The sequence below is a fragment of the Gallinula chloropus genome (assembly GCF_964237585.1).
Source record: "Gallinula chloropus genome assembly, chromosome: 3".
NCBI lineage: Eukaryota > Metazoa > Chordata > Aves > Gruiformes > Rallidae > Gallinula > Gallinula chloropus.
This window is the reverse complement of record NC_140087.1, coordinates 121,598,010-121,619,969: the sequence shown is the minus strand read 5'-3', so window position 1 is coordinate 121,619,969 and position 21,960 is coordinate 121,598,010. Positions and strand designations below refer to the sequence as shown.

General features: G+C 49.2%; 1 protein-coding gene across 1 annotated transcript in view; it reads right to left on the bottom strand.

The window, feature by feature from the left end:
• Nucleotides 1-202: 202 nt before the first annotated feature.
• The window catches only part of ELP3 (elongator acetyltransferase complex subunit 3), a 31,327-nt gene continuing 9,569 nt past the window's right edge, over nucleotides 203-21,960 (bottom strand). Inside the window, exons 6-8 of the mRNA XM_084261958.1 lie at nucleotides 20,212-20,280; nucleotides 17,764-17,918; nucleotides 203-267 (exon numbers count right to left, since the gene is read on the bottom strand). Of these exons, the coding sequence (XP_084118084.1) occupies nucleotides 264-267; nucleotides 17,764-17,918; nucleotides 20,212-20,280 (228 nt within the window). The 3' untranslated portion in view covers nucleotides 203-263. The remainder of the gene's footprint in view (nucleotides 268-17,763; nucleotides 17,919-20,211; nucleotides 20,281-21,960) is intronic.

Here is a 21,960-nt window from a genome sequence, read left to right as displayed (position 1 = left end):
TCCCTGGAACAGTGTTATGTATTACCTGCAGTACAGTGGTGCTGAGGAACCCCACATGAGCCAAAGGATGACCAGAAATCCAGACAAGTGTATAGAACAAGGTGACAGTGGGGTGATTTTAATAACAGACTGGTGAGAAGCAAATTATGCAAATGAAACAGATCCTAAGACATACAAAGGAAGGCAACAAGATACAAAGAAAGCTGAAGGTGTGCACAGATGGAACTGCTGCAAAGTCAGTTCCTTTCAGCATGATTGCAGAACTACCTGAAATAAGATGTAAAGGAGAGATTATTAATTTGAACAGAGAGTTGACTGAATGCTCAGAGAAAAGCTGGCACATTAAGCAGACCTTCACATCAGAATCTGCTTCTAAAACAAGCTCAGAGGGGGTTTTTTTTCAGATCAAACCTCTCCACCAGACCCAGCAGGTTGATGCCAGCTCTCAGACACTTTCTCACTTAGAAATATAACCAGACAGCACAGTTCCAGCAGAAACCAACTCATTTAACAAAGCCTCTGCTTGCTCTCAATTAAACTTTGGTCTACAGACAGAAGTCTCATCAGCTGAGAGACCTGAATGTCAAAGACTCAATTATTTACAAGCCATACAGCAGCAGCTTCCAAACATCCTGGTTGGGATCGGAGTGGCAGGATGCCAGACACCACAGACAGACTTACAGCACGTTAATCACAGGCCTGGAAACCACTTCTGTGTTTTACATGTTTCAGAGAGGGAGGGAATATAAAGGGGAGGCAAATGGAGAGGGAGAAGAGTGGAAGAAGGCACAAGGAGCAGTAGAAATGATGGCATGAAAGAGAACCAGTCACCACAAGCAAGATGTGCTTATGTTATATCTATATGGGAAGAAGGGAAAGATCTAGAACAACTCATCCAACCCAAGAGTCCCCAAAAACTTGCCTGCAGGACATTCCAGCATGACTTCAACAGCCAAAGCAACCCTTCTTATGGATGATGATGATGATGATATTACTTGATCAGCTTAGCTGGGATGGGGACAGCTGTGCTGCTCATCTACCCTTAGCCTGTCCCCCAAAAACCACAGTTTGCCTTGGAAGATGTGCTTAGAGCCTTGTGGAAAGAGGGTTGGGTGGGAAGAATTTTTATCAGTGACCAAAGGAGTCCTTGGCAGCAAGTTCCTGGCCTCAACTTTGCCAACCACACTGGCTGTCAACATTCCACCCCTCAAACACCTCTATACCTTGAAATGAAGAAAACCCTTCTTGTGCCCTTGACTGCAAGGAACATGGTCCCAGGTGTGACACCATTACAGGTGTTCAAGACAACGATGTCAATACTTGCAGAATTAAGACAGAAGAGTGACTCCATTGGTTTCTGGAGAGGAAACCACTAATATAATACACAAGCACCTCACCTATCACTTAAATGACCTCTTTTTTCTTGATCTCTAAGAGCTCTCTATCACAATGTCAACCTCTGAAAGCCAGCTAGCAGTAATTAAATCAGGATCTACAATTTCCAGCTAGTAAACAAAGCAGGTGGCATCTTACTCATCTGACATCTTTCAGAAGTTGTGTGTTTGATGATTGCCCAGAGCAGAGAGTTCTGAAAGCTCAAGTGCTGGTTATTTGGCTTTATACTGCTCACTTTTTATTACAACATCTCTGTGGTTTCTTTATCAGGAGTATGAGAGAATCACAGAATTACAAGGTTGGAAAAGACCTTTGAAGATGATCAAGTCCAACCATTTCCATCCTAAGCTATACCAGATCCCTAAGTACCTGATGTACCCCTTTTTTTAAACACCCCCAGGGGTGGGGACTCAGCCCCCTCCCTGGGCAGCCTGTGCCACAGCCCCACAACTCTGCCAGGGAAGAACTTTGCCCTCCCAGCTGAGCTGACCCTGCCCTGGGGCAGCTTGAGCCCATTGCCCCTTGTCCCATCTCCTATCCCCTGGCTGAAGAGACCATCGCCCACCTCTCTACAATCTCCCTTCAGGTAGTTGTAGGTGGTGATGACAGTTGGCTCTGGTTTCTTAGCAGCATCAGCTTCCCAAGATTCAGCTTTGAAATACTGAAAAACTTACTTAAAATACAGTTATTTATTGAGTAAAAGATAATTTCCCTATTTTGATGAAGTAATGGTATTTATACCAGCTACAAGTGAATACAAATCCTCTTTTCCCCCCCTTGTGAAATGCCACTAGCAGGTAAGTCATAGGCAACCACGCTCCCTCCTGCTGTGTCGCGTGGTGTAAGGAATGCAGGATAGGATCTGCCTTCTAAACACTATCTGTTCTGAAGCAAAAAAAAAAAACCCCAAACCCTTAGAACTAAGTGATTTTCTCTCTTTCTTAATCTGTTTACCAATTTCTAACCCCAATGGATGGATCTGACATGTGAAAACCCCAAGCAGCAGCAGCACAGCACGAGCAGAAGCGGCACAGTTATGGCAACACACTTCAGGCCTAATCAAAGCAGGGTTATTTGCACAGACTAATTAAACGCCTGGCTGTAACGACAAGGAGGTAATGATGTTGGCTGTAAAGGGAAGGGTGTGTGGGGGGGGTGGTTCTTTGGTTTATTTTTATATCATTCACAGCTTTCAGAGAGCAATGACCTCCAGGCAAGGAGGTTGTAGCTTTGCTGGAGGGATCGTGGTGCTGAGGACAGAGCTGTGCACCAGAGCTGCTCTGCGCTCACCAGGCTGGGCTAATAAGTGCATAATTATTTTGAAAGCCATAATCACTGTTCTCAGAGGATGTCTGAGCAGGACCTGAAAGATTTGTTTTAGGTCAGGAGGGAAGAGAGTAAATGTAAAACAAAAAAAGGACCTTGAACAGACAATGCCAGCAGGACCTGCTCATGCTGCAGGCTCGTTTTTTAATCCTGTATCAGAGAATGATTTTAATCATGTATTAATTAAATAATCACAATATGGTACAGGTTGGAAGGGATTTCAAAGCCCATCTAGTTCCAACCCCCTGCCATGGGCAGGGACACCCTCACTAGACCAGCCTGACCAAAGCCCCATCCAACCCAGCCTTGCACACCCCCAGGGATGGGGCTTCCACAGCCTCTCTGGGCACCCTGTGCCAGGGCCTCCCCACCCTCAGAGTACAGAATTCCTTCCTCACATCTAACCTACCCCTGCCCTCTGTCAGCTTGAAGCCATCGCCCCTTGGCCTGTCCCTGCTCTCCCTGGTGACCAGCCCCTCTCCCACTTTCCTGCAGGACCCCTGGAAGTATCAGGCAAGAGCAACATAGGCAATGGCTTCTTCAGCAACAAATTCTTAACAAGCTGTAACTCAAAACACCAGGATGAACAAGCAGATGCTGAAGTATTTCCAAGGAGAAGAGTCACTTTTGCACAGCTCAAACAGGAGCAGACTTACACCCTCTGTTACCTCCATCCATCAAAACCAAAAGTTCAAGGGAACAAGGCTCATCCCAGTCTCCCAACTCCCATCAGGTGGCAACAGGAGCAGCACTATCAAACCCCCCTGCTCCAGAGGTGGAACAAGGGACCTGCAAGCTCTGGGACCACCTGAACAGTGCCTGGGGCGAGTCCAAAGGTCTGCTGAGTCCCACATTGCCCTGCCCATGGCTGCTGGAGATGCTCAGACTGGAGCAGTAGGAGCAGCACAGGCTGCAGCTCTATTTTCCTTGAATACTCTCACAGTTGCCAATTATTTCCTCTTCAGGGGCTCCCTGAGTCAGAGGTGATGTCTCCAGTAGCAGTTGGTGTCTTCAGGACTCAGCAGCTCTCACCAGGCTTTTTTCCCTATAAACCCTCCAGCCTAACTCCACGCTGCACAAAGGAGTATCTCCTTTGTATTAAGTTCCCTTTTCTTCTACTTCTTGTAGTGTAGGACACAACATTTACCCTTTTCCCACCTTCCCCATGCTGCTCAGGGTTTCACAGATCTTTTTTCCCCAGTTCCAGTGTCTCATTTTCCTTCTGCCCTCCCTTGATTTTAGAAAGCAGAATTGCACAGAGGTTCAAGCTGTGAGGGCACCACTGGATTATGTGCCAGTGTAACACTATTCCCCCACTCTGCTCTCTATTCTCTTCCTTCTAATTCCTCACACTGAGCTGGGCTTTTAACTAATACCAAGCAGCAACCTTGTGTTTCTCATGGTTATCTACTACAAGTTTAAAAACTCATTCCTGAGGGGCCTTGGAGCTCATTGCTCTGCAGAAAAATAAGGGGAAATGTCTCACATTTGTCACTCTGTATCTGCACTCATTTTTTAGCATCCACCCTCAGCAAGTACACCAATGATCCAAAGCTGGGAGGGGTGGCTGACACACAGGACACTGTGCTGCCATCCAGAGACCTGGCCAGGCTGGAGAGCTGGGCAGGGAGAGACCAGATGAGGGTCAACAACAGCAATGGGGAGTCTGGCACCTGGGAAGGAATAACTGCTGGGATCAGGACAGGCTGGGGTGACCTGCTGGAGAGGAGCTCTGGGGAGAAGGGCCTGGGGGTCCTGGTGGGTGACAGGGTGGCCATAAGCCAGCAGTGTGCCCTGGGGGCTGAGAGAGACAATGGGATCCTGGGGGCATCAGGAGGAGTGTGGGCAGCAGGTCACAGGAGGGGATCCTCCCCCTCTGCTCTGCCCTGCTCAGGCCCCACCTGGAGTGTTGTGTCCAGTGCTGGGCTTCCTGGGATCAACCAGCCAGGGATCTCCTGGAGAGAGTCCAGAGGAGGGACAGAGATGCTGAAGGGCCTGGAGCATCTCCCCTGGGAGGAAAGGCTGAGGGAGCTGTTGCTGTTCAGCCTGGAGAAAAGAAGACTAAAGGGAGACCTTATTAATGTTTATAAATATCTTAAGTATGGGATGCAGGGGGAATTGGCCAGCCCCTTTTCAGTGGTCTGTGGAGACAGGACGAGGGGCAATGGCTGCAAGTGGGAGCCCAGGGAGTTCCCCCCAATGTGGGGAAGAACTTCTTCCCAGTGAGGGTGAGGGAGCCCTGGGACAGGCTGCCCAGGGGGGTGTGGAGTCTCCTTCTCTGGAGAGATTCAAACCTGCCTGGACGTGTTCCTGGTGTCTCAGCCCACAGGGTATGACACAGGGAGAAAAGCAGGCAGCTGCACTGGCTTAACACTTCCTTTTGGTCAATTTTTTCTGGTATCTTTTCACCAAGCACTCTAAATTCTAAAAAGCAGTAGCTCTTGGTCCCATTTCAGCTGTCACTTAGGTGGATTCCAGTACAATTTTATTTGACCTTTAGTTAAATTCCACCTCTACCAGGCAATCAATAGCAGCTATTCCCACAGGACAGGTTTTCCTCAGGTTTTACTCTGCATTTCTGGTTTTTATCTGCAGATAACACACCCCACAAACCACCTCACCACAGTGACACCGAAGTGCAAAGCAAAAGACTCTTCTAGAAGTGGGCTGAGGAGAGGCCCAAGATTTGCTGCTGGTTTCTCACATCTTTGCTGGTGCAATTTAGTTCAGGGAAACTTGACAGAACAATTTCAACGTCTGTTGCCAAATCAATATGATCAACGATTAGGTCATAATTATAGAGACAGTTTACCACAGAATAGTCAATATGGAGTTAGAGGCACAGGCTAAAAAGGGATTGGGGAGGAAAAAACAATCCTTGTAGCTAAAATTATGAGAGAAATGACACGACAGTCTCTTTTATTAAATCTAAACCCAAGTTGGAGCTTCTGCTGCAGCTGATGAGACAGCACCAGGTGAGACCTGTATGGATTTCAAAAAAAAAAATACCCAGTTCCAATTTCAGACCTGATGTTGACTCACTGTGGTCTAGGGAAAGTTGTATATTCTTAGTAACAACCACTTCCTAGTGGTTATTGAGGAAAATAACCACTGCTGCCACTGTGGCGGTGCACAGAGTTCCAAAGGCTAAATCACAGAATCAGAGACTGGGCTGGGCTGGGAGGGACCCCAAGGGTCCCAGAGCTCCAACCCCCTGCCACAGGCAGGGACACCAACCTCCAGGCCTGGAGCTACACAAGGTTGCCCAGGGCCCCAGCCAACCTGGCCTTGGACACCCCCAGGGACGGGGCACCCACCCCCTCTCTGGGCAGCCCCTTCCAGCCCCTCACCACTCTCTCTGCAAAGAACTTCCCCCCAGTCTCTCCTCTCCCCCTTCCCTCCTCCAGCTTCACTCCAGCCCCTTGTCCTGCCAGTCTCTGCCCTTTAACAAGCCCATTCCCCTCCTGTTCCTGGGGTCCCTTCAGGGACGGGGAGGCTGCAGTGAGCTCCCCCCACAGCCTTCTCTTCTCCAGGCTGACCCAGCCCAGCTCCCTCAGCCTCTCTCCATGGGGAGCTGCTCCAGCCCTCTGAGCATTCCCGGGGCTCCTCTGGACCCCTAAAAGCTGTTCTTGCATAAAGTTGGTGGCCAGTAGAGACCTGGCTTCATCATCTCTGCATTTAACTGAGGAAACAGAATTCATCTTGCCCCCATTTGACACTGGGATATAAACATTTAGCTTGAGGAAGGAAAAGCAGCCTGATTGTCGCTTTGTGGAAACAAAGCAATTGTCTCAATAAAATTATAAACAGAGCTAATAAAAAGCAGTCATCAGCCAAAACTGCCAGGGAAAAGCTATGGGTTAGCTCATGTTCCCTTGCCAAAGCAACTCCCTCACACCTATAAAGCTGCAATACGACCTCTGATAATGCACTACAGAGATGTGGTTGTAAACCCACACGGTCAGGAAGAGGTGGCATTTCCTCAGCATCTGTGGGAGCTCCAACTAAGGTGCTGACATCTACTCAACTGAGCTGATTGCTTTGGAAAAGTATTCATCAGCTTTTAGCTGCTACAGTAGCTTCAAACTGCATCCTCCCTAGGCACAGGCATCCCTCACAACTCCAGTGAGGATGTGTTGGTCCCAAAGTGAGTTCCTGCTAAGGAGTGAAGCCAAACGGTTCCCATCACAGCTACAGCCCTGTGTGAACAGCACAACCTGGCTTACAGTGAGACAAATACACCAGAGAGGAGCCAGAACAGGAAAAGAGGACAGTCAAGAATGAGTGATCACTTGTGTCTTCATTGAGGTGGGAAAAAGCAAAGACCTGGAAAGGAGAATGGGACCAAGAACCAACAGTGGAAGAAAGAGGAGTATCTTGCTGGAACTGCTGCTGAAACCAGCATGAGCCTGAGGAGTCAGAAGTCAGAGATGAAGAAGAAAACCCCCTCCTGCACCAGCCTGTGATGGAGCCAAGACTCTTGGTGTGTGACCCAGCTTGTGGCTGCAAACACCAACATACACCAGGCTGGTGTTCTTGTCTCCCATGCCCAGTCAACAGAGCCCAGGGAGTGACACAGACCCAGAACTGCCTCAACCCACAAGCTGAACCACATCTCACCACAGAGCTGTTAGAAGAAAGGGCTATCTAATTTACATCAAAGGAACAAAGGCCCTTCTTCCTAATTTTAGAATTTTCAGGGCAACATAGGGGATATCTTTAGAGATAAACCAGGCAAAGGTCTTGCAGAACGAGGAAGAAGAGTAGGTAATCATACAGTCCAAGGCCTGGAGAGAGTGTGACTGAATTGGGGCTGCACAAACACCCCCAGCTCTGCCTATTCCAGTATTTGGAATAGGCTGCCCAGGGGGGTGTGGAGTCTCCTTCCCTGGAGAGATTCCAGCCCCGTCTGGACACTGACCTGTGCGCCCTGTCCTAGGGACCCTGCTTTGGCAGGGGGTTGGACCTGATGATCTCTTGAGGTCCCTTCCAACCCCTGTAATTCTGTGCCTCTGTGATTTGACTTCACAAACCAACGGGCCAAGAGGAGGCACAGAGTCCCAGAGCACATGAACTGCCGCACACCACAGAACCACGTCTTTCAAAGCAAACAGCCTCTGCGCAAAGACAGAGACGATGTCAACCCCTTCCTGACACCCTTCCATAAAAGTATGAAAATTAAACTGGTTGTGGGGGGGTGTTTATGCCTTACTGCACTCACCACGTTACTAGAAAATGACTTTTCTTTCAAATTCATTTAGTGCTGTGGAAAGGCAGCGGATCTCGGTTTACGATACCGATGAGGCAAGCGGAGAACAGCTGAGGGAGCTATAAACTGCATCACAGTGCTTCACCAGCCCGTTTTCATTTGGGTTGCAAAACAATCTCTGCTGAAAGAAGTGGGGGGGAAGGTAGAGCAGGTCTCAATTTAGACCTCCAGGGCACGGGAGCATCAGTTTAGGATGGTTTGCATCCTTACGGAGATGTTTGAGGTTCTGCCCACCTGCAAAGCCAGCAGACAACAACTAAAGGTTGATGGAATGGATGGGATGCTGCAATGCTCAGTGGCAGGGAGGGAATTAACCCAGAAAGCTTGTTTAGAACATGCCACAGCATCTCTTTGTGACATTACCTTTGGGTCAGCAGCACAACTTGAACTAGAACCACCTAATAAACAGACCAGGTTTATATTCATACAGGTGACCAGAGATAAAACTCCATCCCCAGTTACCAATCCCAGCTGACCACTCAGAACCCATCCTACCATTAACATTTTAGTGCAGGTCACTGGAGAACTTGTTGTGCTTGCCAAATTACACACACACAGCAGTGAAGCAGCAAAAATGAGAAAAGTATTCCCTTTGGCAGGTGTTCAGCTGTAATTTGCTGAAAAGGGGCAAAAAAAAAGGGGCACTGAAATTCATTATTTAGCTTTGACAATGTCATGACCGCTAAGGCCATCACCCTTTCTGCCAGTGTAGGATAAAATACAGATTAATAACATTTACAAATATTGCTAGAAGTGGTGTAGCTCAGGTTTGTGTCATGAATAAACCCTGCCACCTCCTAAGCCTACGTGAGGAAGGTGTATTTGGGTCCAGCGCCCAACGCTACAGAACCTGAAGTCAGACAACATCAGATGATCAGCCTGGAGAGAAGAGCCTGAGAGGGGATCTGATCACTGGGGATCAAGAGCTGAAGGGTGGGACGCAGGGGGCCATGGGCAGCCTCTGCTCAGTGTCTGTGGGGACAGGACAAGGGGCGATGGGCTCAAGTTGGAGCACAGGGAGTTCCCCCCAATGTGGGGAAGAACTTCTTCCCAGTGAGGGAGCCCTGGGACAGGCTGCCCAGGGGGTGTGGAGTCTCCTTCTCTGGAGAGATTCCAGCCCTGTCTGGACACTGACCTGTCCTAGGGACCCTGCTTTGGCAGGGGGTTGGATCCCATGGGCTCTGGGGGTCCCTTCCAACCCCTGTGACTCTGTGATGTGCTGTTACATATGCACAGAAACACATGGGCCTGGCTCCCTCACATCTACCTCCTCTACTCATCTATGTTCAGTCACAAACCTGAATGTTTTACATGCAGGAGAAAATGCTGTGGAAATACCTAACAGGACTGATAACCAGATAGGTAATTGCTTTCCATAGCTGCAGGAGGGGGGAAAAAAACCCCAAGAACAGCTACCTGTAACAAGATTAAGATCTGATGAAATGACTTCTCACTGCAATACTGTTTGAGCATACAAACAGGAGGGGAATCAACTTTTTAAAAGGGTAAACAATGGCAGGACAAGGGGGATGGATTAAAGCTAAAGGAAGGAAGGTTTAAATTAGATATTAGGGGGAAGTTCTTTGCAGAGAGAGTGGTGAGGGGCTGGAAGGGGCTGCCCAGAGAGGGGGTGGGTGCCCCGTCCCTGGGGGTGTTCAAGGCCAGGTTGGCTGGGGCCATGGGCAACCTTGTGTAGCTCCAGGCCTGGAGGTTGGTGTCCCTGCCTGTGGCAGGGGGTTGGAGCTGTGTGATCCTTTGGGGTCCCTCCCATCCCAGCCCAGTCTGGGATTCTATGAAACATCTTCCAAACAACACACATTTCAGCAGGTAACAGTTGGGTCTTGCAGTAAGAAAATAAGCAACCCAGAAGTAAAAGGATGCTCAACAAAGGCCAGCCAGCTTTGGGGTACATTTCCTCAAATTCTGCAAGCAGGAAAGGGGTTCCCCACACTGAAGGCTTTTTGGGGTAAACACTAGGCAGCAAACAGGTTTTAAGGGCAAACATGTCTCCTTCACCACTGAAAGAGTCACATCCAAAGCTGGAAAACAAAGACAAACTGCTTGCTTCTCCAGAACATTAGGAACTAGTCTCCAAATCCCCAGGAATAAAAGAAAATTGAGGCAGAATCTCTGGTGTAAACGATCTGGCACTAAAACAATAGCCAGTTATCTCCTGCCTGGCACAGGAAACTCACTGCCCAGTCAGATGTCCGGAGGGATTTGACAGACAAGCTCTGATGGATACAGCCACAGCAATTTGCAATGTTGCTGCCTCCTGCTATTCACTTCCTTCTCTGCCAGAAGCCGCTGCCTGTGCAGGAAGGGATGTGGAACTGCACCAGTACCCCCCTCTACCCTCCCCACACACCCCTTGGTTGCCCAAATTACTGCTAGAATAGGAATCTAAGCTGACAATTACAGCAGGTTGTGCTGGAGCTGCTAGAGCTGCAAGAGCCTACCTGTCACAGTACCTACTCATTATGGCAAGTCAAGAGGTGAGATCTGACTATCAAATTCTGGCAATTTGTAGCAGGGCAATTTAACAGGCCAGGCTCCCTGCAGCCAGAGATGGAGGGTAGCTTCTGAAATCACCATCCCTTCCAGATCACATTCATTTGTCACAAGGTGAACTCTGGCAGCTGAAGGGTGGACGACTATGTTTAGCTGGCTGTTTTGGACGTGGTAACCTCAAGCAGAGGGGTCAAGCTAGATAAAAGGAGAACAGTAACCTCTTAAATTGCCCCAGCATGAATCACTGTAGCCAGTGAGTCAAAGCCCTTGGTTGTTTTTTCTGCAAGAGTCACAATCCATACTCAGAAAGCACAATTAAGATGCATTAATATAACGAGCGGCCAGATGTCAATGGAGCCATGTGAGTTGTAGGAGAGCATCTTCTATGTCCAAACTAAACCCAAAGTAAGGGATGTTTGCTCCAATCTCTTTCTTTCAGAGCACATTAGGATTTCTCACAAGCAGAGCCAAGGAAACACATACACAAAGCTGGTTGCAGCAGCAAAGGCATCACATGCCTGTTTGTTACCCTGTGTAAGTTCATTGTGTGCCCTCACCCTAAAAGTTAAGCAATGAATCCCAGACTGGTCTGGGTTGGAAGGGACCCCAAGGATCACAGAGCTCCAACCCCCTGCCACAGGCAGGGACACCAACCTCCAGGCCTGGAGCTACACAAGGGTGCCCAGGGCCCCAGCCAACCTGGCCTTGAACACCCCCAGGGACGGGGCACCCACCCCCTCTCTGGGCAGCCCCTTCCAGCCCCTCACCACTCTCTCTGCAAAGAACTGCCCCCCAGTCTCTCCTCTCCCCCTTCCCTCCTCCAGCTTCACTCCAGCCCCTTGTCCTGCCCTTTAACAAGCCCATTCCCCTCCTGTTCCTGGGGTCCCTTCAGGGACGGGGAGGCTGCAGTGAGGTCCCCCCACAGCCTTCTCTTCTCCAGGCTGACCCAACCCAGCTCCCTCAGCCTCTCTCCATGGGGAGCTGCTCCAGCCCTCTGAGCATCCCCGGGGCTCCTCTGACCCCTCTCCAACAGCCCCACATCTTCCTTGTGTTGGGCCCCAGCTCTGGACACAGGACTCCAGCTGGGGAGGGCAGAGCAGAGAGGGACAATCCCCTCCCTGTCCCTGCTGCCACCCCTCTGCTGATGGAGCCCAGGATCCCATTGTCCTAACCAAGGTTAAATCTTGGTAAAATTACAGCACTGGCAGCAGCAAGGCTAGACTTACCCACAGAAACCTACATCTTCTCACAAAACTCCTTGTGTTTAACTTAGGAAATTCAAAGCAGACTTCACTGTTGGAGAGCAGGTTCATTCCTAACTATGGAAAAGCAAAACTAGGAGTTGCTTAGCTGCCAACCTTCACCATCACTATAGATTTTGAGGAGAAACTGAGGTTTCTATGAGAATTACTTGCACATGAGCCCTAATGTGGGTGTTTAAGAGGGGAATATAATGACCTTTCCTGAAAACACTTCATCTGAACCACACAAAGCACATTTGCTCTGATCCAGCACCTTCAAGAGGAGTGATTTCCAGCTGGGTTTAAAACACATGAACAAGCTCCACATATCAAACCAGTTGCTGATGCAACTACCAGTGTCTCCATTTGATTCCCCCCCCCTCCATCCCATCTGGGCTTGAACTGGACACACACTAATCCAGCCCTATACAGGGGTTATTTAAAACCTGTATTTTTTCATTCAGCAGAAGCTCTAAAGTAGCTGGATGGATCTACCTGCTTCTGGCTGCCTTTTCCTAAAGGAAATTTCCTCCTGCAGAACAAAAAGCTCTGTGGCAGCAGGAAGCCTTGCTGCCTGCCCACTGGCCCAGCAGAAGACACAGCTAAGGGAGGAAACACAAAAGGCCACTTGGCAAGAGGGATCGATGAAAAGCCACGGGAAAAGGCTGTCTCAGGGTCATTTGGAGCTGCAGTTGCTCTGTGAGGAGTCAAACACAGCAGACACTACTCCCTTCTTCAAGTTGTGGGCTGAAGAACGAGCCTTTCAAGAGCTTCCTGACTGCTGAGTGGATGGATGTAGAGCCAGAGCAGCCCTGGATTATGGAAATAGTTACTGTGTCTGCTGAGCACCTGAATGCTGCCACATAAATATCAGGTACACAAGATGCTCCAATTACCCAACACGAGGTTCCAATAATTTGATTCCCTATTTTCTTTGCCATTTAGGATGCAGTTTACAACCAGACTGAACATTAGATGAGGCACAATGCTGTTCAAATAAAATCTAAGATGTAAATGCTGGGTGTTTTTCCCTGCATTAAGAGAAGCCAGGCTTGGTGTTGTAGTGCAAGGAGCTGCACAGGCACGTAGTCTAGAGGGACCTTTCCAACACCTGCCTTTCCCAACGCAGTTGAGCTCTCCTTTGGCCCCATCCACTAATTAAAAGTCAGATCCTGGCTCAGAGAAGAGGTGCTCAGCCCTTGGCGTTAAGTGGTGAGTCACAGCAGCAGTTAAATATGCCCAGAACCTCTAATGACTCACGGGTCAGGTGAGAGGAGCACAATGATGGGGAGCAATTCTCATTTGCATGTGTATTTCACACCTCCTTGAAGGTTCAGCGTCCTCAGGAAAGAGCAAAGGCAGCTGCAATCAGCGGTCAAGTTAATGCTTTGGCTTGATGGGAGCAACTCCCAGAGGAAGATGCATTTCTCTAGTGCACAAAGCAAAGCCTACCTCATTGCAAGTCTTTAGGAGTCATTGCAGATCTCCTAACCAAGGCAAGTCCACAGCCTTGCTGGGCATCCAAAAGTGCTCTCTCAGCAGATAAAAATTAAACTTCTCAGCCTTGTCACAGGCTCTCTAAGACCCCCCAATGGCTCTGCAATTCTTTACCTATTCCTTGGCCAACTTATTTCTCAAGCAAAGACTCAAAAGCCTAAAAAATATTTATTATCTTAATGAGGAGGTGCTACAGAAACACTAAACACCAGCAAGGCTTTCTCAGGGAAGTCATCTCCTTCCTCCTCTCCCAAGAGTTGCTAGGAAAGCCTAGAGGTTTATCTTTAAAAACAAACCCCAAACCAAACCCCACCATGTTTTTTTGCTGGCAAATTCATGTATATAAACAGGGTCACTTCTACATTCTTCTCTTCACACATCCATAAAATCTTTAGGTCTGCTCATGCAAAAAGGACCTTCCACCACTATAAATTGAGGTATAAAGGGAGTTTTTCATAACCCCCCCACACCAGGTGCCCACTCGACCTGGGAAGAGTTTAAAGCAGCACCTAACTCACAGGCTCCAGCCCATCCCACAAAGATCCCACTCTCTCCACTGGCTATAAATCCAGTGTCTCAGACTCATTTACCTGGCAGGAGGTGGTTAGAGTGGTGCCCCACGTGCCCAAGACAGACCACTCCCAGCCCCATGTCACTTGTGTCACACAGGCACTGCCAGGTTTGCAGCTCTGGGAGTTCCTGTGGAGCTGGATTCACTGTAAGACTCTGAATCTCTAAGGAAGCCAGATGCCAACACAGAGCAACAGCTGAGTCCAAGGGCCAACACTGTTTGAGGAGCTATTTGGCTTGCAGCACCAATTCCTGGTGAGGAACAGTACACACCTTCCTGGAAGGCTACGGTTGTGCTCTACTGCTTGAAACTGCAGTCACATCCTTCTAATAAGATTAACTGGGACCAGAAGCTGCCCTGGGCTGGTTAAGAGAAAGCAGCATATGAAGAAAATTTAAAATCACATCAAGAGGAGGATACCAGACTGCTGAGCCCTTCAGCACTGCAGAATTCAGACTGGATAGCTGAGTGTGTCTAGACAGCCAGCAATGTGTCCAGGTGGGCAAGGTCAACAGCATCCTGGCTTGTGTCAGAGCCAGTGTGGCCACAGGGCCAGGGCAGGGATTGTGCCCCTGGGCTGGGCACTGGGGAGGCTGCAGCTCCAGTGCTGGGTCCAGTTCTGGGCTCCTCAGCATCAGAAGGACAGGGAGGTCCTGGAGCGAGTCCAGAGAAGGGCAACCAGGCTGGGGAAGGGGCTGGAGGGCAAATCCTCGGAGGAGCAGCTGAGGGAGCTGGGGGTGTTGAGCCTGGAGCAGAGGAGGCTGAGGGGAGCCCTTCTCCCCTCCTCCCCTGCCCTGCCAGGAGGGTGCAGAGAGGTGGGCGATGGTCTCTGCAGCCAGGGGCCAGGAGCTGGGCCAAGGGGCAATGGGCTGAAGCTGCCCCAGGGCAGGGTCAGCTCAGCTGGGAGGGCAAAGTTCTTCCCTGGCAGAGTTGTGGGGCTGGGGCACAGGCTGCCCAGGGAGGGGGCTGAGTCCCCAGCCCTGGGGGTGTTTAACAGGGGGGAGATGAGGTGCTCAGGGATCTGGTTTAGCACAGGACAGGGACGGTTGGACTCCAGGAGCTTAAAGGGCTTTTCCAGCCTTGTCATTCTATGATCTCAGGTCACCACCTAACCCAGCACCCCACAACATAAAACAAGCACAGTATTGACAGCATTCCCCACGTAGCATGGTCTCTGCTGCTGCTGCAACTTGCAGAAGGGCTGAATCCTCATATACACAGAGAAATAAGGTCAACCATGACTGTTTATTCCAAGTGCCAGTGCCCATCTCCACGCAGCGCCGCAGTGACACAGCCCAGCGAGACGCAACCAGCACAAAACGTACAAGGTCTGATTCATCTTGAACCCAATTTCCTCCCCTCTAGAATATTTAGGAAGCCTAACTGGAATAACTCCCACATACCTCCACTGTTACTAAGCATTTAAAAGGAATTTTATGTTAAAAATGTAGAACTTTATTTATTTGCTGGGGGAAAAAAAGACCCCCAACCAAGCACAAGTCATTAGCACAGGTTGTCTTGCACTGCTCCATCTGTGCACAGGTGAGGATGTACACTGACTTCAGAGTCACTTCATTGCTGGGTGCAGTTACTTTGTCACAGGGTCATAAATACTTTCCCCAGGAACCAGCACAGTAAAGGACAAGCTACTCTAAAAGCAATTCTGGACCCCAGATAATTAGCCAGTAGGGAATAACCCATGTACCAAACCACCTGATGTACATGTTGGGGGACTGGGACTGCCCAGGAGCCAGCAGTGTGCCTGGGGGGGCAAGGAATGCCAAGGGCATCCTGGCTTGTGTCAGAGCCAGTGTGGCCACAGGGCCAGGGCAGGGATTGTGCCCCTGGGCTGGGCACTGGGGAGGCTGCAGCTCCAGTGCTGGGTCCAGTTCTGGGCTCCTCAGCATCAGAAGGACAGGGAGGTCCTGGAGCGAGTGCAGAGAAGGGCAACCAGGCTGGGGAAGGGGCTGGAGGGCAAATCCTCTGAGGAGCAGCTGAGGGAGCTGGGGGTGTTGAGCCTGGAGAAGAGGAGGCTGAGGGGAGCCCTTCTCCCCACCTGCCAGGAAGGTGCAGAGAGGTGGGCGATGGTCTCTGCAGCCAGGGGACAGGAGCTGGGCCAAGGGGCAATGGGCTCAAGCTGCCCCAGGGCAGGGTCAGCTCAGATGGGAGGGCAAAGTTCTTCCCTGGCAGAGTTGTGGGGCTGTGGCACAGGCTGCCCAGGGAGCATCACTGACCCTGGGTGTGTTTAACAGATGGGTAGGTGAGGTGCTCAGGGATCTGGTTTAGCGCAGGACAGGGACGGTCAGACTCTGTGATCTCAAAGGTCTTTTCCAACTGAGCAATTCTGTGTGACACAAACACAGCAGACAACCTGCAAACTCTGCCCTTCTTCCACACTGAGCTGTGTCCTGTGCTCACAACCACCAGAACAAAAGACACACAGTCCTTTTCCCATCTTGTCTGTGATTTTCCCTTGATAAAATCCATTCATAAAGAGCAGCAGAGCACTTTTTGTCTGGTCTTTGCAAGACAAGGGGACAAAAAAAAAAAAGCCACAAAGAAAACCAAGAGAAGCGTTTGCTGCCCTCCAGAGGAAACTCAACTGAAATTACAGACTAAAACACGAAGGTAGACATGGAGCTTGACAAGGGCTAGTCCTACACAGCTTTAAAACTGATTTAGTAGGAGAGAGTGGTATCAAGAATACTCTACTACAGTGAAAGAAGACAAGGTAGGCAAAGTAAAACTGTCAGGGATGCTCACCTAGTTTTAGCAGCTCCAAACCAGCAAAGGTCTTATTTTTCTTCTGTTTTACAGTGCAAAATGCACTGAGAAGTTATGTATTTAATGACCCAAACCACAGGTAAATACACCTGCCTCTGATCTCCAGTCCATCAAGTGTGAAATGAGGAGAGGAGCACGTTCCTGTCACATCAAAACCCTGCAAGGGTAACTGCGTTGAAGGCTGCAAGGGGCTGGGAGCTCCTGAGCACTGACGCTCTCAGGGGTGAGTCACTCCTGACGTCTGGCCTCCCTCCAAGCCAGGATCAGCTCCCCCCCTCCCTTCTCCAGCCAAAGGGAAATCAATCCCACGGCAGAGCCATTCGTCACAACTCCAAATCAAGGTGATGAGGCATAAAAAGGTAGAAGTCCAGATGGAACACAGAGAAATTAAGAAGCAGCTTAGCTTTTCCTGCAGGAGGAAATAGATAAATCATGATCCTCCCGCTCTGCTCTGCCCTGGTCAGGCCCCACCTGGAGTGTTGTGTCCAGTTCTGGGCTCCCTGGGATCAACCAGCCAGGGATCTCCTGGAAAGAGTCCAGAGGAGGGACAGAGATGCTGAAGGGCCTGGAGCATCTCCCCTGGGAGGAAAGGCTGAGGGAGCTGGGGCTGTTCAGCCTGGAGAGAAGAAGCCCCAGAGGGGATCTGATCAATGGGGATCAATAGCTGAAGGGTGGGACACAGGGGGCCATGGGCAGCCTCTGCTCAGTGTCTGTGGGGACAGGACAAGGGGCAATGGGCTCAAGTTGGAGCCCAGGGAGTTCCCCCCCAGTGTGGGGAAGAACTTCTTCCCAGTGAGGGTGAGGGAGCCCTGGGACAGGCTGCCCAGGGGGGTGTGGAGTCTCCTTCTCTGGAGAGATTCCAGCCCCATCTGGACACTGCCCTGTCCTAGGGACCCTGCTTGGGCAGGGGGTTGGACCCCATGGGCTCTGGAGGTCCCTTCCAACCCCTGTGATCCTGTGATTCTATGATTCTATCTTCTGCCAGTGCTGTGCAGTACACGGAGCAATGCTGGAAGTTAAGCTACAAATACTCTGTGCCTAAGTGTGTATTTGGGTAAGTGCTGCCTTTCAAAGGGAATAAAACAAAGCAAGAAGAGGCTTGTATTTTTGTCTCCAGTATTTTCCTTTCTTACACCAGTTAAGGATCACTTTTAAAACAAGATGCTTACCTGACAGCTTCTGCTACGTTATTGGAAGTGTGACCTGATAAGGCATCGTGAAGGTTTCTGATGAAGTAATCTCTGTAGTCTTCAGGCAGGGCCATGAACGTTCCACCCATCACAATGAACTCCACTTTATCCACACTGTGGCCCAACTGCTTCAGCTGTAAATTCAAAGTACCAAAGGGGGGGAAAAACAAGTCACCCATCAGTAAAATCCATGACATTCTTCCAATTCCTTCTCTAGTTGTCAGATCTTTTACGAATGACAGACCATTAGTACTTCTGTACAGATTTCTTACAATTCCTCCCCAAAACCCCTCAAAATTCCTTTATCTCCTGCAAGAACACAGGACATAGCCCAGCATAACAGGTTTTCTGGGCAAAGCAGAATTCTTTGAGCCTAGCATCCAGCTGATGGAGTTACACTGGTTCCAGTTTGAAGCTAGCTTAGATGTGGCCAGCAGGAAAAGTTCTCTCACATCTGCTTCAATCCACCTATAATCAACTTAGTAAGAGGTCATGGGAGAAAAGGACTACACTGGATCCATGGAGAATTTTCCAATGGATTTGAAACCAGTCAAAGCAGAACAGGATGATGAAACTCTTCTGACCTAATTCTCCAGCAGAGACCCAAAACAAATGTTGGGTTGGTTGCTAGTTTGGTAGGAAAGCCACTATTTCCATAGGAAATTTTCCATGGAAGTCATTATCAAGAACTGGCAACTGCCACAAAAGTTTGGTACAAGTTTGCTGCAGGAAGATCTCTGATCAGTAATGAGGGATCTCTTGGAACAGGTGAGATCATAGAAGAGGTTTAAAACCTGTCATTTATTTAGTGGAACCACAGACAAGCAGTTAAAAGGTTTTAAGGTTATTCCTCTACAGGAAATCAAGTCAGTCTAATGCAGAATTACAGAACTGTGAGACTTGAGACCTCTGGGGATCACCTTAACCATCCCTCTTCTCCAAGCAGCATCAGGAACACCAGCACTTGGTGACTCTCACTGTTTAAAAACTGCTTCCAGGTGTTCAAATGGAATTTCTGGCATTTCAGTGTGTGCCCACTGTGTCCTGTCCTGTTACTGGGCACCACTGGGAAGAGCCTGGTTTTATCATCTTAGTGTCTTCCCTCAAGGAATTTATACACATTGGTGAGGTTCCTCCAAGCCTCCTCTACCCCAGCACAGTGTCTTGGCACTCTCAATGTCTCCTTGGATGATCTAATCCCTTCATCACCTTAGCAGCCTTTCTGCTAGACTTGCTCCAGCATGTTTATGTCTGTCATCTTCTGGGGAGCCCAGAACTGGACACATCTCTACAGGTGGGGCCTCAACTTGACCTGTTGGCAACACCCCTCCTATTGCAGCTCAAGAAGCTGCTGTTTTTCTTTACCTAAGGGGCATGATGCTGCTCATGGTCAATTTGGTGTCCACCAGGACTCCCAGGTCCTGCTTTCCAGCTGGTCAACCCCCAGCACATCCTGGTTCCCAGGGTTGTTTCACTTCAGAAGCTGGACTTGGCATTTCCCTTCACTGAACTTCAAGAGGTTCCTGCCAGCAAAATTCTCCAGCCTGTCCAGGTCTCTTTGAAGGACAGAACAATCCTCTGGTCTAGAGAGTCACAGAACCTCTAAGGTTGGAAAAGACCTCTAAGATCATCAAGTCCAACCATCAACCCAACACCACCACATCTAGTAAACCATGTCCCCAAGTGCCACATCTACACAATTTTTGAATGCCTGCAGGGACAATGACTGCACCACTGGGTAGCCTGTGCCAGTACCTGACAATCCTTTTGGTGAAGAACCTTTTCCTAATTTCCAATCTAAACCTCCCATGGTACAACTGAAGGCTGTGTCCTCTTGTTCCATCACTTGTTACTTGGGAGAAGAGACCAACCCCCTCACCCTCTTTTGGGGTAGTTGTAAAGAGCCATCAGGTCTCCCCTGTGCCTCCTTCAGGCACAAAAGCCCCAGTTCCCCCAGTCACTGCCCATCAGACTTGTGCTCCAGAGCCTTCACTGCTTTGCTGCCCTTCTCTGGACCCACTCCAGCACCTCATGTCCTTCTTATAGTGAGGGGCCCAAACCTGAACCCAGCACTCAAAGGGCAGCCTCACCAATGCCAAGTACAGGGGGACAGTCACTGTCCTACTCCTGCTGGCCACACCATTGCTGACACAAGCCAGGATGCTGTTCTTGGCCACCTGGGCACCTATCACCCACTCCTCCCAATTCTGTATCATCTACAGACTTGCTGTCAGCACACTCTGCCCCAACACCCATGTCATGAACACACAGGCCAGCCCCAGCATCAGCAGTTGGTCTGTATTACTAGAGATTGGCCTGCAGATAGATTTTGTGCCACTGATCACAATCCTTTCAGCCCACCAGTCCAGGCAATAAAAAGCATCCTTGATCTTTTCATCACAACCACCTTTCACTGCAAAAACATACCTGTTCCACTCTGTGTCTTGTCTGGAGATAGGGGTCATATCTAGCCCGAATGGCCCTCATGGATGTTGGCTGGGAAAACACAAAGAGATTCACTTTGTATAGTTCTTTTTTTAAAAGAACACAGTGAAAAAGAACTTTAAACATTGAAACAGATCCCAGAATTGCAGGGATTGGAAAGGATGTCAAGAGATCATTGAGTCCAACCCCCCAAAAAATAAATGTTGAAGTCTTCAAATCCTAATGCACACTAAGGTCTTCAAACTCACAACCAAAGAATCCACCCAACTAGAAATCTCAATTTGGCTCCTTCATTTTCCATTTTTAAATGATAACAAAACACTTCTTTGTCCTGAGATCCTCATACAACCTAAAATGACACAGAAATGTCACAATTTCTCACAATTTTAGTGCATTACCACAGGATGGATGAAGAACTTCTGCAGTGGTTCACAAAAGACACTGCAAAAATCACAACCAAAATCTTTTCCAAAATACCAGTTCTTCTGTTCCATTTGTTTTGGGTTTTCTTCACTGGCACCAGAGTTATCCAAGCAGCAGCTCAATCTAAACCTCAAATATTCTTTAAGCTTCCCTAGCAACTCCCTTTTTACATTACTACCTGGTGTAAGCCTCTGAATAATACTCTAAGAGAATGTTTTCAAGGATCTTGTGCATCCTGGAGTTGTTTGGTGTTTCATATCTGTTCTATGAAGAGCTCTGAAGAACGAGGGCTCTTCAGCTCCCACATGCTGTTAGCACTAAACAAATGAACCCAACATATCCAAAACCACAGGAATCATTCAGCAGTTCAACTTACACAGGATTTTCCTACTTTGCTTTATCAGTACATGTTTCAAGACACTGGAAGGTGGATAACAGACAAAATCCATGCTAGAAGTACACTGCATCCCTGTGCACCAAATTCAGTTTGTATTTTACCTCATTTTACTACTTTGCAGCATCTCTACCCTGTTGTTTCATTAAAATCATTCACAATAATTTAGCCACAAGATCTTCTGCCATCAAACTCTCTCCATACAGGAGGAGAGCGACACTTCAGAAATAGAGGTCTGTATTTAGGGAGATACTGCTGCAAATAGAGAGACATGAGAGGGTGGATGGATGTCATTTCAGAGGCACTAACAGCTAAATAACAGGCTTTCTTCCCAAGCTTAATGTTTGTCAATCTCCAGTGTCCTGTAGGCTGGACAGAACTGAAAGCAGGGGCAGTCAGGGCAGGATGCTCAAGGCTGTGTCCAGTCAGCCTCTGACTACCTGGAAGGATAAAGATCCCCAAAATCTCTCTAGATTCCCTACTAAAGCATTATGGTGATCAGCATGTGAAAACATTCTTTACATTAAGGTACAATTTTCCACATTCTAACTCATATTGCCTCATCTTCCCACTCTGAGCAGCTTCCAGCTCTGAGCAGCCTGGCTCTGCCTTCTCACTAAAAGGACATGGAGGTCCTGGAGCAAGTGCAGAGAAGGGCAACCAGGCTGGGGAAGGGGCTGGAGGGCAAATCCTCTGAGGAGCAGCTGAGGGAGCTGGGGGTGTTGAGCCTGGAGGAGAGGAGGCTGAGGGGAGCCCTTCTCCCCACCTCCCCTGCCCTGCCAGGAGGGTGCAGAGAGGTGGGCGATGGTCTCTTCAGCCAGGGGCCAGGAGCTGGGCCAAGGGGCAATGGGCTCAAGCTGCCCCAGGGCAGGGTCAGCTCAGCTGGGAGGGCAAAGTTCTTCCCTGGCAGAGTT